Source organism: Chionomys nivalis, chromosome 12 (assembly GCF_950005125.1).
Source record: "Chionomys nivalis chromosome 12, mChiNiv1.1, whole genome shotgun sequence".
In the NCBI taxonomy this organism is placed as follows: domain Eukaryota; kingdom Metazoa; phylum Chordata; class Mammalia; order Rodentia; family Cricetidae; genus Chionomys; species Chionomys nivalis.
Window position 1 is genome coordinate 59,512,585 of NC_080097.1, and position 14,945 is coordinate 59,527,529.

Here is a 14,945-nt window from a genome sequence, read left to right on the forward strand (position 1 = left end):
CGGGGTCTGTAAACCTAGGGCTTTCACTTGAGATGTGGAGGCAGAAGCATCCGTGAGTTTGAGGTCAGCCTAGGCCGAGACTGTCTTCCCTCCTTAGAACGAAACAAAATCCAAAGTATAAACCGGGTAGGTTAGCTAATAAGCGTTTGCCCTGTGCGTTCTTTCCAGTTCGCTTCAGGCCAAGGCAAGCCAAGCCAAATTTAAAAATTTTTGATTGGACGAAATTAGAACGTCTTGTCCTATCAGAGAGCACTACGGAGGCGGGGTTCTTGGGGGGGGGGATGACCCGGAGCAGGCCTGCGAGCAAGTGCGCCTGCCCAGGAGTGTTTAGAGGAGGCGGAGCTCGATTCCTCGGGTTGTTTCTGCACCGAATTCTGGTTTGTGTTGAGGGCAGGCTGCGCAGAGAGGTTACCTGGTATTAGAGACTACTTAGACCTAAGTGAGGAGCCACAACTCGCTTGCCGTGGTTGGGAAGCCACACTGGTTGGTCTGCGTGCCGAGAGGCACGGTTCGCTATGGGGGAGGTGGAGATTTCCGCCCGGGCCTACGGGAAGATGTGCTTGCACGCCTCTCGGTACCCATACGCTGCTGTCAACGGGTTGTTGCTGGCTCCCGCGCCGCGGTCGGGAGAATGCCTCTGCCTCACCGACTGTGTGCCCCTCTTCCACAGCCACCTGGCCCTGTCAGTCATGCTGGAGGTTGCGCTCAATCAGGTGTGGCCTCGAGAACCCCGCCCCCATCCCTACTCACCGCCCCCTCCCGCTCCCGTTCTTTAGGTCCCTCAGCCTAAATGCATGCTCGACTCCTTGTCCTAAGTACGCACCCAATGAATCGTTGATTTATTCACGACAGGTGGATGTGTGGGGCGCACAGGCCGGTCTGGTAGTAGCTGGGTACTACCACGCTAATGCTGCTCTGGACGACCAGAGGTGAGTTTGGTAGCTCGGGACGAGAAGGCAGATGATTGTGGCAGGTGTGGGTGAGGTGCAGCTAGGCAGAGCAGCGTCATTCCATTTATTTATTTGTTTGTTTGTTTGTTTATTTGTTTATTTATTTATTTTTTAAGTCAAGTGTTTAGCAGCAGGGCTGTTCACCAATCATTATACCGAGTACTGGAGTGAGAAAATACCAGTGATGAATATGGCCGTCAAAGGTTCCTGCCGTGGGGGTGGGACATACAGGCATCTGGTGCTTCCCAGGTTCTGTAAGAAGTGAGGAAGAGCGACTAGCGACTTAAAAGCCCACCATTTTTAAACCGGTATGTGGTGGTGCTTGCCTTTAATCCCAGAATTTTGGGGAGCAGAGACAGGCAGATCTCTGTGAATTTCAGGCCTGGTTTACAGAGGGAGATCCAGGACGGCCAGGGATACAGAGAAAACCCTGCCTCGAAAAAAAAAAAAAAAAAAAAGCCCACCACTTTATACATATATACTACAGACACCAAATACACTTGATTTTGATATGGACTAAGATCTACTGTAATTTGCTTTCCCCCTCCCCAAACTTAATACTTTTGATGTTCCATCTCAAGGTCTATCTCATCCTATCTTTAAAGAGATTTTAACTATAACTATATATATATATATTTGTGTAGCTCTGGCTATCTTGGAACTAACTCTCTAGATCAGGCTGACCTCGAACTCAGTGATCCACCTGCCTCTGCCTCCTGAGTGCTGGGATTAAAGGTGTGCACCACCATGCCCAGCTAAAAATAATGTTCTGTTTTTGTTTTTTAGTGGAAAGAAGAAAAAAATATTTATTTAATATGGCCATGCTAGAAAGAGGACAAAGCTCCAGGGAGATACTGCTACTCTTCCCAAGTCTGACTTCTGGGTCACGAAGAGAGATTAAAGTTTAAACAGAGGGACAAGGATATGCATATCTAGGCAGGCAGGAGCAAGGTGTGGCCTTGCCCAACACTGACCCATCTTTAGGTGTAGATCTGTCCTGTAGGATCGTCTGACAAGTTGTTAGAGCTGTGTGAAATTACTGTATACATCACGTTATATCTGTATACCATGTGCATGCAGTGCCCCAAGAGGCCAGAAGAGGACGTTGAATCCCCTGGGGCTGGCCGTAAACTGACATGTGGGTGCTGAGATTCAAACCTAAGTCCTCTGGAAGAGTAGTTAGTACTTTAACCAGTGAGCCATTGCTCCAGCCCTCTTGGTTTTAATTTAATGATTTAGGCAAATTGCCTTCCTCAAAGCCTACTTTAGATTTCCACTCTCATCAGCAGAATCTGAGCACGTTTCCCACAGCGTTCAAGCATCAAGCAGTCGTGCGTCAAGCAGGCCCGACACTCCCAGGACAGCTGCAGGGAAAGGCTACAGCTGTGCGCATCTGTGAGACCTGGGAGGAGACCTGGGTCTGCCCTCAGTTGGCTCCTCACTCCTCTGATCTTCCCCCTACACAGCCCCGGGATTCTGGCTTTGAAAATCGCCGGGCGAATTGCAGAAGTCTTCCCTGATGCAGTGCTTATTATGGTGAGACTTGGGCTTTCCGGTGGGGAGGTGAAGAGGAAGTGGGGAGAGCATCTTGAGACTCTCACCCCTTTATCCACTCAGCTGGATAATAAGAAATTGGTGACTCGGCCTCGTGTCCCTCCAGTCATTGTCCTGGAGAACCAAGGTCTTCGATGGGTGCCTAAGGACAAGAACTTGTGAGTGCCCCACTACCTCTATCGCTTCTTGGAAGTCCAAGGCTCCCCAGGCCTCCTTTGTCCTTGGTCCTGCCCTGTGGTTTCTTTAGACACAATCCTTTAAGTCTGGGTCTGGCCCCACTGTTTGACCTCCATGGTTGCTTTCCTTTAATTTCAGAGTGATGTGGAGAGACTGGGAAGAGTCAAGACAGATGGTGGGAGCTCTGCTGGAGGGCCAGGCCCACCGCCACCTTGTGGACTTTGACTGCCATCTTGATGACATTCGGCAGGACTGGACCAACCAGCAGCTTAACACTCAGATCACCCAATGGAGCGGTCCCACCAGTGGAAATGCCTGAACCAGAGGGTCAGAGTACAATAAAGAGATAGGCTGTTGGGCAACCCTATATTTATTGTGTTTGGGAGGCAAGTAAGGGGGAACCTCAGCAGGAAGAAGATTGGGTACAGTCTATAATTCTGATGAAGAGCAGGAAGGTCTCTATTGTACCCATCACGGAATGAGAGAGGGGGCTCAATAGATCATTCCCTTCGTTTCTCCACGGGGCTTCTTGAGCTTCTCGAAGTTCTTCAGGATGATGTCGTATAACACAGCCTATAGGATTATGGTGGAGTGGTGGAGGTCAGCCACCGACCCCCGGTGGCTCTGTGTCCTAGTTCTAGCTTTGGAAAGGCTGATCTTGTCATCCTCCACCCCAAGTCTGCTTGGCCAGAAAGGTGCTTCTGTCCACCCCTGCCCTCCGTTCCCCTTCTCACGTAAGCATTACGGATCTCCATGACCATCAGCCGGATGTCCTGGTACTCTGCCTCGTCCAGCTCGTGCACCAGCTGCCGATAATCACCCTGCAGAAACCCAGCGTTAGTCCCAACTTGCAATGTGTCTTCCCCAGCTTAACCCGATCTGGGCCTCACCTACCACATGGGGCTGTTTGGCTGCTTTGGCCACTGCGTCGCCCCTCTCTGAGAAGTACCTGTGGGAAATGGAAGCAGTGTGCATGGAGCAGGAAAGAAAGGAGGGAGCCCCGGCCTATCCCCAAAGGCAGAGTGAGCTGGGGGTGTGGTGGCCAGGCAACTCACTTAGAGATTTGAGTGTGGAAGCCCTCCAGCTTGGTGTGAAGGCTGGTCATCAGCTCAAACACCTTCTCCTGGGAAAGAAAGGGGTGAGAAGGAAGCACGGGCTACCTGGGAGGGCTGTGTAGGATTGAGGGGCAGTGCTCTTACCTGGACAGCCACTCCAAAGTTATTCCCATCCTCTATCCGAGGTATCTGTAGTTGCAGCCAGGTAGTGACCTTGGAGCAAAGGAAGGTGTTCGGTTTATTACCATCTTCCTTCCTTCCCTCCATATACACATCCCAAGTCCCATGTTCCTATTCTTCCCTTGTCTGCCCACAGTGAATGGAGGAGTGCCAGGTCCATGCTGAGCCCAAGGCTGGCTCACTTGCTCTGCCCTCTCCGATGTGCCATTGTCCTAATTGGCTGGGACTAAGAGGACAATGCTGAAGCATGGATAAAAGCAGACCTCACCAGATTGAGTTGCTCAATGACATCCTTGATCTCAGGCTTTAGGCGCTGCAGGAGGACCACAATCTTCTCATTGCAGTTGACTGGGCCACAGGGAGGACCTAGAGTGCAATGGGTCAGTTAATAACCAAGCTTCCGAGGGCTAGAAAGCCGAGTGTAGAACGCAAGCTGGAAGTTGGGAGACACAAGCCTGTCTCTGCCTGGGTTCAGGTACCTTTTTCTTCATCTTCCCCCTTCTTCTTCTCATCCTTCTCTTCCTTCTGTGGGGAGGAAGACAGGACTGAGGCTGGGTTTTCTCTATGGTTGGCCCACCTCCCGGGTCTCCCAGCTTGCCTCCTGTTGTTTCTTCCGCTCCTCCTTCTCTTTCTCCTTGACTGGATCAGGTATGGGGATGTCCAGTGGAGCCTTCAGACTGCCCAGGTTGGCTTCATTGAGATCTGGCTCCTAGTGGTAGAGCTGGAGATGAGGGTGTTCCTCTTATCACATCCCTATCCCAGGCCCCTCCTGAGTCCTTGCAGGACCCTGTACCTTTAAGAATGCATCCAGCTCTGCGATCTTCTTGGGAAAATAGCTCCCAAGCAGGTTTTCTGTCTGTATGAGGTGTTGGAGGAGGATGGGGTCATAATCAAATGCCCTTACCCAGTAAAGTAAGGGCTCACACCGCCCAACAAGGAAGGGCGCAGCAGTAGCAGCTGGACGGGGTTGCCGATGACTGAAGGTCTTACCTTGCTACACAGGTCTTCACGGAACACATCCACCTGTAGGGTACAGGCAACCCTTCAGAAACCTAGCTTTAGGCCACTTCATTTGAGGGCAGTTCCCTTTTGGGAACAGAGTGGATCCCTCTATGGCCACTCCTGAAGAAAGAGAGATGAGTCCCTCCCTGAATAGGGTGGTCTGAGGTGGTGTGGCAGTTTTCAGCACACCTCAATCTGAGGACGAGTTCAGTGGAACCCCATGGGGGCTGGATTTGGGGAGAACATCCCTTGGGTCACCAGAGTTGTGTAAGGAGAGATAAGAAAGCCCTCTGACCGGGCGTGGCACACCATGCACGCCTTTAACACCAGCACTTGAGAGGTAAAGTCAGGTGGGTCTCTGATCTACATAAAGAGTTTCGGACAGCCGGGGCTACATAATAAAGAGACCCTGTCTCGAACAAAACAAAACCCTATGCCAGTGGGCAGGGGCAGGGAGCAGGCGTGTGTCCTTCCTGAACTGAGTCAAAGATCTCGAAGTGGCCGGGGCAAGTCCCTCTCCCCGGCTCTTCGTGTAGCCCGGGCCCCAAGCCAGGAGACTTCACACTAGCTCTCGGCTTCATTTCACCCCACTGGACCACAGCCGCCTCACCTACTCCCAGGGGATCAGGTGCGTCTGGCTGCAGGCTAGTAAGCAGACCCCCGACCCAGATGTGGGGGCTTGGGGCTGATCCCGGGAACCCTGGTCCGCTCCGAGCCACGCCTCTCTAATGCCTCTCATCCGGACTCGAACCCGCAGCACTTACCTTGGCTTGGGCTTCAGGATGGACCCTCAGTGTGGCCATGGTCGGAGCGGGCGGGGGGCTAAGCGCCACACGAGGAGTCTGGAGTGGGCAGCGGGAAGGGAAAGCGAAAGCAGAGCTCGAAACCTGCACAGCCTTCCTTGGCTTGGGGAGCGGAGGGACTGGAGGAGGCGGGGACAGCCTACTGAGGGGCGGGGGCTCCTCCTGCAGCCCGAGTATTGCTTCCGCCCAGCATTCGGGGCTCTCCCCTCTGCGCCCAGGCCCGCCTCCCAGAGCCCGCCTGCCAACGCCAGCATCTCTGCCCCTTCCCACCCCCGCCTTCCATTTCCGGTCGCCCCCTACTTCTCCTGCTAGGGCCAGGGCAATAATAAGCCTTACTGGGGGGGGGGGGAGGTTAAATCTTCTCTGATTTGGAGCAAGACCTGGTCTCTTCTCGCCTTGCCGGAATGGTCCCCTGATTTCACCTGCATACTCCTGCACACCAAACGACCACGCTGAGACACTGGCACTATCATCCGCACAAAACCATTGTGGCACACTCTATTACCCTATGAACTATCCCCCCGACAGCTGGGAGTCAGGTCTCTATGATAAAATTCGAAACCCTTTCTTTCACAATCACCTGTCCCCTTCAAGTTGACGCTCTGTTGCTTTCCACACTCATTACACAAGCAAATACTTGTAGGTAGTGTTTATTCCAGGTCAAGGGCTCAGCCCTTGGGAAATCTACAACACTCTTCCCTCAATGTCCTCACTCATTTCGGTTGTCAGTTTTTCAGAGAGAATTTTCCACCGTCACTTTCAGAAAGTACCTTCCCTGCCCATTACAAGCCGTCCTGTTTCAGTACCTCTGCAGCACCCGCGACTCTGACATTAACTATTTTTGTTTGTTTTTGTTTTTGAGAGAGGATAATATAGTGGTTTGAACAGGGTCAGGCAAGTTTTTCTGTAAGGGGTTGGTGATGGGTAGTTAGGTTTGGGAAGTGTTACCATGTCTGTAGCTGCTCAATTCTGGTACTGCAAAAGGCAAGCAGCCCATGAAATGAATTAGTGTGGGTGAGTTTCAATTAAACCTAACTTATGGACCCGAGATTTTGAGTTACATGTAATTTTCACACATCACTTTTTTTCCAACCTTTTTTTTTTTTTTTTTAAATGTTGAGTAAAAAGCCAGGCTTAGAGCCGGGAGGTGGTGGCACAGGTCTTTGATCCCAGCATTCTGGAAGCAGAGGCAGGTGGATCTCTAAGTTGGAGGCCAGCCTGGTCTACAGAACAAGTCCTAGGACAGCCAGGGCTACACAGAGAAACCCTGTCTCAAAAAACAAACAAAGATGGTGTGTGATGGGAGGTGCTCAGTGGTTAAGAGAACTGGCTGCTCTTCCAGAGCGCTTCTGATCAATTCTTGGCAGCCACACGACAGTTCACAATTGCCTGTAACTCCAGTTCGCGAGGATCCAATGCCTTCTCTGACCTCCACGGATATGTTCACACGCACATACAGTAAAAACACCTATGCACATAAAAAAAAAAATCACAATAGGAACACTACTGAACTTATCTCCCTGGGATGTTGTGGGGGTTAAAACTGTGCATATGTACATGAGAGTGCATGCACACACATGAGTCCATGGAAGCCAGAGGTGAATGGTGTCTTCCTCGCCCCTCCCACGTCTCACTTATTGAAAAAAGGCTCTCATACCAAACCTGGAGCTCACCCCTAAGCTACACTAGCTGTTAGCCAGCTCCAGGAATTTTCCTGCTTCTGCCTCTGCTGCACTGGAGTGACAGATGCGTGCTGCCATACTCAGCTTTTTTAAAAGAATATTTATTTATTTATTTATTATGTATACAATATTCTGTCTGTGTGCATGTCTGCAGGCCAGAAGAGGGCACCAGACATCTTTACAGATGGTTATGAGCCATCATGTGGTTGCCGGGAATTGAACTCAGGACCTTTGGAAGAGCAGGCAATGCTCTTAACCATTGAGCCATCTCTCCAGTCCCCCATGCCCAGCTTTTTTTTTTTTTTTTTTTTGGTTTTTCGAGACAGGGTTTCTTTGTGGTTTTGGAACCTGTCCTGGAACTAGCTCTTGTAGACCAGGCTGGTCTCGAACTCACAGAGATCCGCCTGCCTCTGCCTCCCAAGTGCTGGGATTAAATGCCCAGCTTTTTATCTGGGCTCTGGATAACCAAATGCTGGTCCTTAGGCTCGCACAGCAAGCACTGTACCCGCCAACCATTCCCCTGGCCTCTAAATCTATTCATTTATATAAATAATATATACACTCTTAGAACAGTGCCTGACGTGCAAGCACCAGCAAGCATTTGCTACTTGTGTGTTTCTCTTTTGCTTTTTCCAGAGCTGATCTGTTTCTGAGCAGCAGAAGTCTTGTTTGTCTTGTTCACACAGCACAGAACTATGCCTGGTTTAACACACCTTCGTGAAATGAATGAGTGTGCCATCCTTATGAGACAGAGGTAGGAAAGGTCCTGGTGTGAGCTGCCTAGAGAGGCAGGCTCCTAAGGAAATCAGGAGTCTGTGACGGAGGCAGGAAAAAAACCGAAGTTACCAGGTTGGAGATGAAGCATCTGCCAGTGGAAAGCTTATAAACACACCTAAGGGCAATTACCGGCCTCCGTAGAACCATCCCTTGACATCACAGCTCCAGAAAGCTGGAAGTCGAGTTCAAGAAGACACATTCAAGGTCAACGACGTTCAGGGAATGACGAGGAGGGGACTCAAGCGTCTATCAGCCTATTCTCTTACCCCTCCCACCCTCTTAGGCCTGACAAGAACAGGAAGAGCCAGAGCCAGGCCTGGTATGATTTTATTTCTTTCAGTTATGTTTGCGGATTGAGCGGGATCGGGGGAAGAGCCCATGGCCTGGGATCCCAGGAGACCAGGGCTGGTGGTACCAGCTACCATAGGTAAGGTACCATGCGAACGTGCCTACGGCTGCACCCACCACCTTGTGGGTGTACTGATGGAAGTAGATGACGGTGCAGAGCAGCAGGAAGTTCCAGAGGCCCAGCAATAGCACATTGAGTAGGAAAACAAGGCGCAGGGGGGCCCCAGCCGGTAGCCCGTGGGCCAGGTACTTGGCAAATACAGCGGCTTCCTCAGCCATGAGGAGGCAGCAGAAGGTGAGCAGGAAGGTGTGGGAGGAGACAGTGTAGCCTCGCCACTGGTGGCCGGCTGCCAGGCAGCTCCTGCGGTCAGGCAACTCATGCAGCAGTAGGCCCTGGGGCAGAGGCTCGAAGCAGGAACCGGTCAGGTCCTCGATGAGTAGAAAGGCCCGGCCGGCCCCCCGCCAGACAGCTGCCCCCACCACCAGTCGGCTCAGGTGCCTGGCCGTCACTGCCACGCGTCGTGTAGCCAGGAACACCACCAGCAACACAAAGCCCCCCAAGAAGGTACATGTCCAGCCCCATGCTGAATTCACAAACTTTCTGTGGGCAGAAAGAGGGAAAGCAAGTTGAGCCCCAGTCCCATCTCCCTACCTTGATCTGTGTTCCACACCCCATCTCCAACCCCCACCATTTCCACATTGCCCCGCTCCTTAGCGGACCACTGGGCATTCTAGGGTCCACATCTCCTCTCAGTTCTTTACTTCCCCTGCACCCCCAGGCTCTGTTCCTCTCCTCCCTCCTCTTCTCCCCGACCTTCTCAACCTCCTAGCCTATTTTTAGTGTTCCGACTGGCAACAGAAGAGAGAGGCCTGGAGAAGGAAGCCGGGATCTGAGAGTATAGGGAGCCAGCTCCCGTGGACTCCAGTGGACTCACATGTTGAAGAAGTTGCCGTGGCTAGCGAAGATCGTCCGGGAGTTGACATGAAACTGCAGAAGGGGCCCAAAGATGACCACTGCTGCCAACCAAGCGTGGTAGAGGCGCCGTAAGCAGGGGCTGCCTAGGAGGCGCGCGGCTTGTTCACTTCCAAAATACAGTAAGGCAGAGGCCACCCAGAGCAGCGCCTTGACCATGCATCCGAGCAGCGCTCGGACTCGGGTCCCGGCCCCCGGCCCTGCCCCCACCATCGGTCCCCGTTCCATGTTCCCTCCCCTCCCCACTAACTGCCTGCTCCGCTGGGAGGCTGAGGAGGGGCTAATACTAGTCCCCCTCGGACAAGGATAGGCAGTGACAGGTGTGGAAGACACAGGGCAGAGCCCTGCTGGCAGCTGGCAGGCGGGGAAGGGGCAGTAATGGGCCAGTTGGAGGGCTGACAGTCAGCATGGTCCTGGCCCTGGGTGTGTGGAAGTGTGTCCTGACACAGCCTCTGTCCTTTCCTGTTAGCTTTGAGTTCTCAGTTCCAGCCACATTCCAGTTCATGTCTCAGGACAAGGCCTGCTGCTCAGAGCTGTCCTGGTCCACACTCAGCTCGTGTCTGCTTGTCTTGTTTTGGCCAGCTGAAGCCCATCTACCTTCATCTCAGCTCTACCTTTTTCCCTCCACAGGGAACCTCAGATGCCAGTGTTAGGCAGGGTTCTCTAGAGGAGCAGAGCAGATGGAATCTATCTGAATGAAGGGAGTTTTACTAGAGTGGCTTCCAGGCTGTGTCTGCCTCATGTCAACAATAACTATCTCCCTATGGAAGACAGGCAGTCCTTCAGTCCATGAGGCTGGATGGCTCAGTGGGTCTTTGGTCTGTGGGAGTCCCCGAGAAGTAGGTTCTGATACCTGGGAAAGAACGCCTCGGCATCGTCAGGATAGATGCACTCGCCAGGGAGACTGACGGCAAGCCGGCGAAAGGCGAAGGCTCCCTTCTTCCACGTCCTTTAACTTGGGCTGCCACCAAACGATGTGGACCAGATTTATAGTGGTTCGTCTAACCCAAAAGATTCAGATTTGGGGTGAAACTTCTTGCTTCAAATTAGCCAATCAAGACAAATTTCTCACAGGTGTGCCCAGCTGCTTCCGTTTTAGTTCATTCCAGATGTAGTCGAGTTGACAACCAAGATTAGCCATCGTAAGGCATTAAAACAAACCAACAGACTTTATCTTTCCCCCCAAATGTGGGTCCTTCTCTTGGGCCCTGAGAGCAGTGAGGTGTGTACACAGTTTGGTGTCATAGGCAGGTCATGGAAGTGGATTCACTGGGGTAGTCATAGTTATGGTGGCCCTAGCAGCTTAGCTAGGCTCCTGCTCCCACCCAGATGAAGATCTCCGAAAGGCCAGTTTGTCCCAGGATGGCTGTGCACATTGGTGGTGGCAGAATACAGTGCTCAGGGCATTATCTAATGGGCTGCAGCTTGTGTTCATGATGATAAGAATCAGTAGGTGAGGGGCTGGAGAGATGGCTCAGAGGTTAAGAGCATTGCCTGCTCTTCCAAAGGTCCTGAGTTCAATTCCCAGCAACCACATGGTGGCTCATAACCATCTGTAATGGGGTCTGGTGCCCTCTTCTGGCCTGCAGGCATACATACAGACAGAATATTGTATACATAATAAATAAATAAATATTTAAAAAAAAAAAAGAATCAGTAGGTGAAATCCAGGAGCCTTGAGAAAGCCACTTGTATGGAATGATGGTGGCCATGACTGGGTGATCCCGGTCCTCCAAGGTGATGGGTAAAGAGCCTAAGACAAGATTACCCAATCTGTTATCCATCAAACTTTAAATCTGGCTGGGCGATGGTGGTGCACGCCTTTAGTGCCAGTACTCAGGAGGCATAGACAGGTGTATCTCTGTGAGATCGAGGTCAGCCTGGTCTACAGAGTGAGTTCCAGGACAACCAGGGTTATACAGATAAACTGTCTCTAAACAATAACAACCAAATGAACAAACCAACAAAAGAACCACCCCCCAAAAAACTTGAAGTCAATTCTCTGGTCAATTACTCTGGGTCCCATGGTTGACACAAACCTGGCCTCTCATCTCAGACTGAGCCCTGGGCAGGACCTACCTATGAAGTACCTGTTACTGGGTAGCTGTTTCAAGATGGCTTGTCACTTTCTTTCCTTATTCCGCAAAGCTGGGGTTTCAGAGCAGTGGAGGCCCACAACGCAGTGAGAGGAATGAGTGAACAAGGACACCCAGGTTGTGCGCCCAGCTGTGGTTGGGGAAAACCCACTAGCCCCCCTCTTCTTATACATGCTACTGGGGATCAAACACAGTGCCTCAGGTATCCTAGTCAAGTACACTACCACTGAACTGTACCCCAGTACCCCTAGTCAAGTACACTACCACTGAACTGTACCCCAGTATCCTCCTAGTCAAGTACACTACCACTGAACTGTACCCAGTATTTTAGTCAAGTACACTACCACTGAACTGTACCCCAGTACCCCCTAGTCAAGTACACTACCACCAAACTGTACCCAGTATTCTAGTCAAGTACACTACCACTGAACTGTACCCCAGTACCCCCTAGTCAAGTACACTACCACTGAACTGTACCCAGTATTCTAGTCAAGTACACTACCACTGAACTGTACCCCAGTATCCTCCTAGTCAAGTACACTACCACTGAACTGTACCCCAGTACCCCCTAGTCAAGTACACTACCACTGAACTGTACCCTCAATAGCCTCCTCCTTCTCCTTTTTTGGAAGCAGGGTCTCATGTTTCCCAGATTGGCCTCAAACTTTTATTTATTTATTTATTTATTTATTTATTTATTTATTTAAGATTTCTGCCTCCTCCCCTGGCCTCAAACTTTCTACATAACCAAAGAGACCCTGAACTTCTGATCCTCCTGTTTCCACCTCCTTCCTGAGGGTTGAGTGCTGGATAACAAGTATGTACCACTATGCACATTAAAAAAAATTTTTTTAATTACTCGTGTGTGTGTGTGTGTGTATGAGAGATGTGAGGATGGGGGCATACAGAGGACAACTTTTGGGAATCAGTTCTCTCCTTCCATTGGGTTCTGGGGATCAAACTCAAGTTTTCAGGGACACACAGCTCACTGGGCCATTTGGCCAGGCCCCATTCCCAGTTTAAAGGAGTACTGGAGGTGGGATCCAGAGAAACTGGGCTATGTCTCCAGCCCCTTTATTTCTTCCTGTTTCTCTTCTTTCTTAGAATCTTATCCCTAGCCCTGGCTAGCCTGAAATTGTGACAGTCCTCCTACCTTAGCCTCCCAAGTCCACTACCACGCCCAGCCCAATATGCTTTTAAGCTCTGAAGGTCTTTTATTGGTCATTTATAACATCTTTGTAAAAAAAAAATTTTAAATTTAGCTAAAAAAATTTAAATCTGGGTGTGGTGGTGCACTCCGTTAATCCCAGCCCTCTGGAAGTAGAGGCAGTCGATCCCTGAGTTTGAGGCCAGCCTGGCCTACATAGTGATTTTCAGGACAGCCAGGCCTACATAGAGATAAACTGTCTCAAATAACTAATAAATAAATAATAACAATAAAAACCAGACATGGTTTCATGTTTTTGTAATTACAGCACTCGGGAATTCCAAGCAGGAGGATCAACTCAAGTTCATTCCAGCCTGATCTACCTAGTGAATTCCAGGCTAGCCTGGGCTACAGTGAGGCTGTCTCAAAAACACTAAAACAACAAAACCCGTAAACAAAAAGATTCCCAAACATAAAAACCAACAACAAACACTTCTAGAGACCATAAAATGATAGTTATTTTTTTCTCTGGAATTAAATTTCTATAATAATTATTATTGGGGTTTTTTGTTTTATTTTTTTGGTATTTTGAGACAGGGTTTCTCTGTAGCTTTAGAGCCTGTCCTGGCAAACTATTTTTACTTCATGTTTACTGTATTGTAACTATTTTTTTAAAAAAAAAATTTATTAATTATATTTATAGTATTGTGCCTGTATGTGTGCCTTTATGCCAGAAGAGGGCACCAGATCTCATTGCAGATGGTTATGAGCCACCATGTGGTTGCTGGAAATTGAACTCAGGACTCTGGAAGAATGGCCCGTGCGCTTAACCTCTGAGCTATCTCTCCAGCCCATACTGTAACTATTAATAGTACTATTTATATTTGTTAATAACAACAGTGTATGGTAATATCTTGAATGATATTCTGTGGGTCTTTGAAAATACTAACAATTTTTTCTTTAGATTTGGAACCCTGGAATATAGGTTCACCGTAGGGGTAAAATGACAGAGAAGGGCTTATCCTAGTTAGGGTTTTCAAATTCACACAACCTAGAGTCATCTGGGAGGAAAACTTCAGTCAAGGAAACGCCTAGATCATCCTGTGGACATGACTGTGGGGGATTGTCTTGATATTTAAAGCAGGAGGGCCCAGCTCACTTGGGACAACCATTCCCTGTGCAGATGCTCCAGTTATGGAAGGTAGCTACATAAACAAGGTAACGAGTCAGTGCCGTCCCTCCATGGCTCCTGCCTTACTTCCTCAGTGATGGGCTGGCTGTTCCCTGGAGTGTGAGCCAAGTAGCTTACAGGCTACTTTTTGTTAGTGTTGTTTCAATTTATTTTATGCATCTTTTGCCTCATGTATGTTTCTGCAACACTTGTGTGCCTGTTGCCCATGGAGGCCAGAAAAAGGTGTTTGCTCTCCTAGGACTGGAGTTACAAGTGGTTGTGGGCTTTGTGTGGGTGCTTAGAGAATTGAGCCCAGACAGTCTGGAAGTCTGGAAGAACAGCCTGCACTCCTAACCACTGACCCCTGGTCAGAAGTTAGCACAATAAAAATACAGTAGGCAAAGGAGCAAAAGGACAGACAAGATAAAACATGTTCGTTTTCTTTTTTGTTATGGTTTTGTCTTGTTAGAGACAGGATCTCATGCAGCCCAGCCTGCCTTCAAACTGCTCTGTAGCGAAGACCTTGACCTGTGAGCCTTCTCCTCTGCTTCCACCTCTTAAGTGCTGAGATTAGAGGCAAATGCCACCAAACCCAGTTAAATTTGGTGATGGGAATAACCCAGGGCTGCCTTCTCAGCTCTGGATAGTTTTCAATTATTTTATTTATTGTGTGGACACATACACACCAGTGTGTGTGTGTGTGTGTGCTGGTCAGAGGACAACCTTTAGGAGTTGGCTCTCTTCTGAGTTTCAGGGACTGAACTGAGATCAACAACAGCATTGTCACTTCAAGGCAAGCTGCTTTGGGGGCCAGGTGTAGTGGTGTGTGTCTGTCATCTTTGCTACTCAAGCTAGAGGACTGAGAGAGCACAAGCATTCAAGACCAGCCCAACACTTCTGTGGCCGTGAACACCACCTCTTCAGATGCATACCCAGTTTAAAAGCCGCCTCAAAGAGCAAGATGCGTGAGGAAAGACTTAGACTGCAGCGTGTGAAGAATGCCATCCCCTCTGACTTCGACTGCTCTAAG

The 14,945-nt window shown here is 50.0% G+C and overlaps 3 protein-coding genes across 3 annotated transcripts; 1 reads left to right on the plus strand and 2 right to left on the minus strand.

Moving 5' to 3' along the window:
* Positions 1-301: 301 nt before the first annotated feature.
* Positions 302-3,059, plus strand: Emc9 (ER membrane protein complex subunit 9). Its single transcript, XM_057786564.1, has 5 exons — positions 302-713; positions 853-929; positions 2,417-2,486; positions 2,568-2,662; positions 2,820-3,059. Exons 1-5 carry the CDS (start codon positions 516-518, stop codon positions 2,998-3,000), a joined length of 621 nt encoding a protein of 206 aa, XP_057642547.1. The 5' UTR covers positions 302-515; the 3' UTR covers positions 3,001-3,059.
* On the minus strand, positions 3,036-5,870 carry Psme1 (proteasome activator subunit 1). Its single transcript, XM_057786565.1, has 11 exons — positions 5,683-5,870; positions 4,907-4,939; positions 4,710-4,772; positions 4,515-4,625; positions 4,396-4,441; positions 4,185-4,282; positions 3,881-3,949; positions 3,737-3,804; positions 3,576-3,630; positions 3,416-3,502; positions 3,036-3,254 (listed from the first exon to the last, which is right to left on the minus strand). Exons 1-11 carry the CDS (start codon positions 5,719-5,721, stop codon positions 3,174-3,176), a joined length of 750 nt encoding a protein of 249 aa, XP_057642548.1. The 5' UTR covers positions 5,722-5,870; the 3' UTR covers positions 3,036-3,173.
* Positions 5,871-8,489: 2,619 nt separating this feature from the next.
* Fitm1 (fat storage inducing transmembrane protein 1) lies at positions 8,490-9,782 on the minus strand. The gene is made up of 2 exons (XM_057786563.1): positions 9,464-9,782; positions 8,490-9,129 (listed from the first exon to the last, which is right to left on the minus strand). Exons 1-2 carry the CDS (start codon positions 9,727-9,729, stop codon positions 8,517-8,519), a joined length of 879 nt encoding a protein of 292 aa, XP_057642546.1. The 5' UTR covers positions 9,730-9,782; the 3' UTR covers positions 8,490-8,516.
* Positions 9,783-14,945: the final 5,163 nt, after the last annotated feature.

Bases quoted from the DNA above. Each gene is read 5' to 3' on its own strand.
- Psme1 (XM_057786565.1), bottom strand. From the start codon at position 5,721: ATGGCCACACTGAGGGTCCATCCTGAAGCCCAAGCCAAG. The intron at 4,626-4,709 runs GTACAGGGTCCT...CTCTACCACTAG, and splicing joins AGCTGGATGCATTCTTAAAG to GAGCCAGATCTCAATGAAGC. The intron at 4,442-4,514 runs GCAAGCTGGGAG...TCCTCCCCACAG, and splicing joins AGCGGAAGAAACAACAGGAG to AAGGAAGAGAAGGATGAGAA.
- Emc9 (XM_057786564.1), top strand. From the start codon at position 516: ATGGGGGAGGTGGAGATTTCCGCCCGGGCCTACGGGAAGATGTGCTTG. The intron at 714-852 runs GTGTGGCCTCGA...TATTCACGACAG, and splicing joins TGGAGGTTGCGCTCAATCAG to GTGGATGTGTGGGGCGCACA. The intron at 2,487-2,567 runs GTGAGACTTGGG...TTATCCACTCAG, and splicing joins CTGATGCAGTGCTTATTATG to CTGGATAATAAGAAATTGGT.
- Fitm1 (XM_057786563.1), bottom strand. From the start codon at position 9,729: ATGGAACGGGGACCGATGGTGGGGGCAGGGCCGGGGGCCGGGACCCGA. The intron at 9,130-9,463 runs GTGAGTCCACTG...TTCTGCCCACAG, and splicing joins CACGGCAACTTCTTCAACAT to AAAGTTTGTGAATTCAGCAT.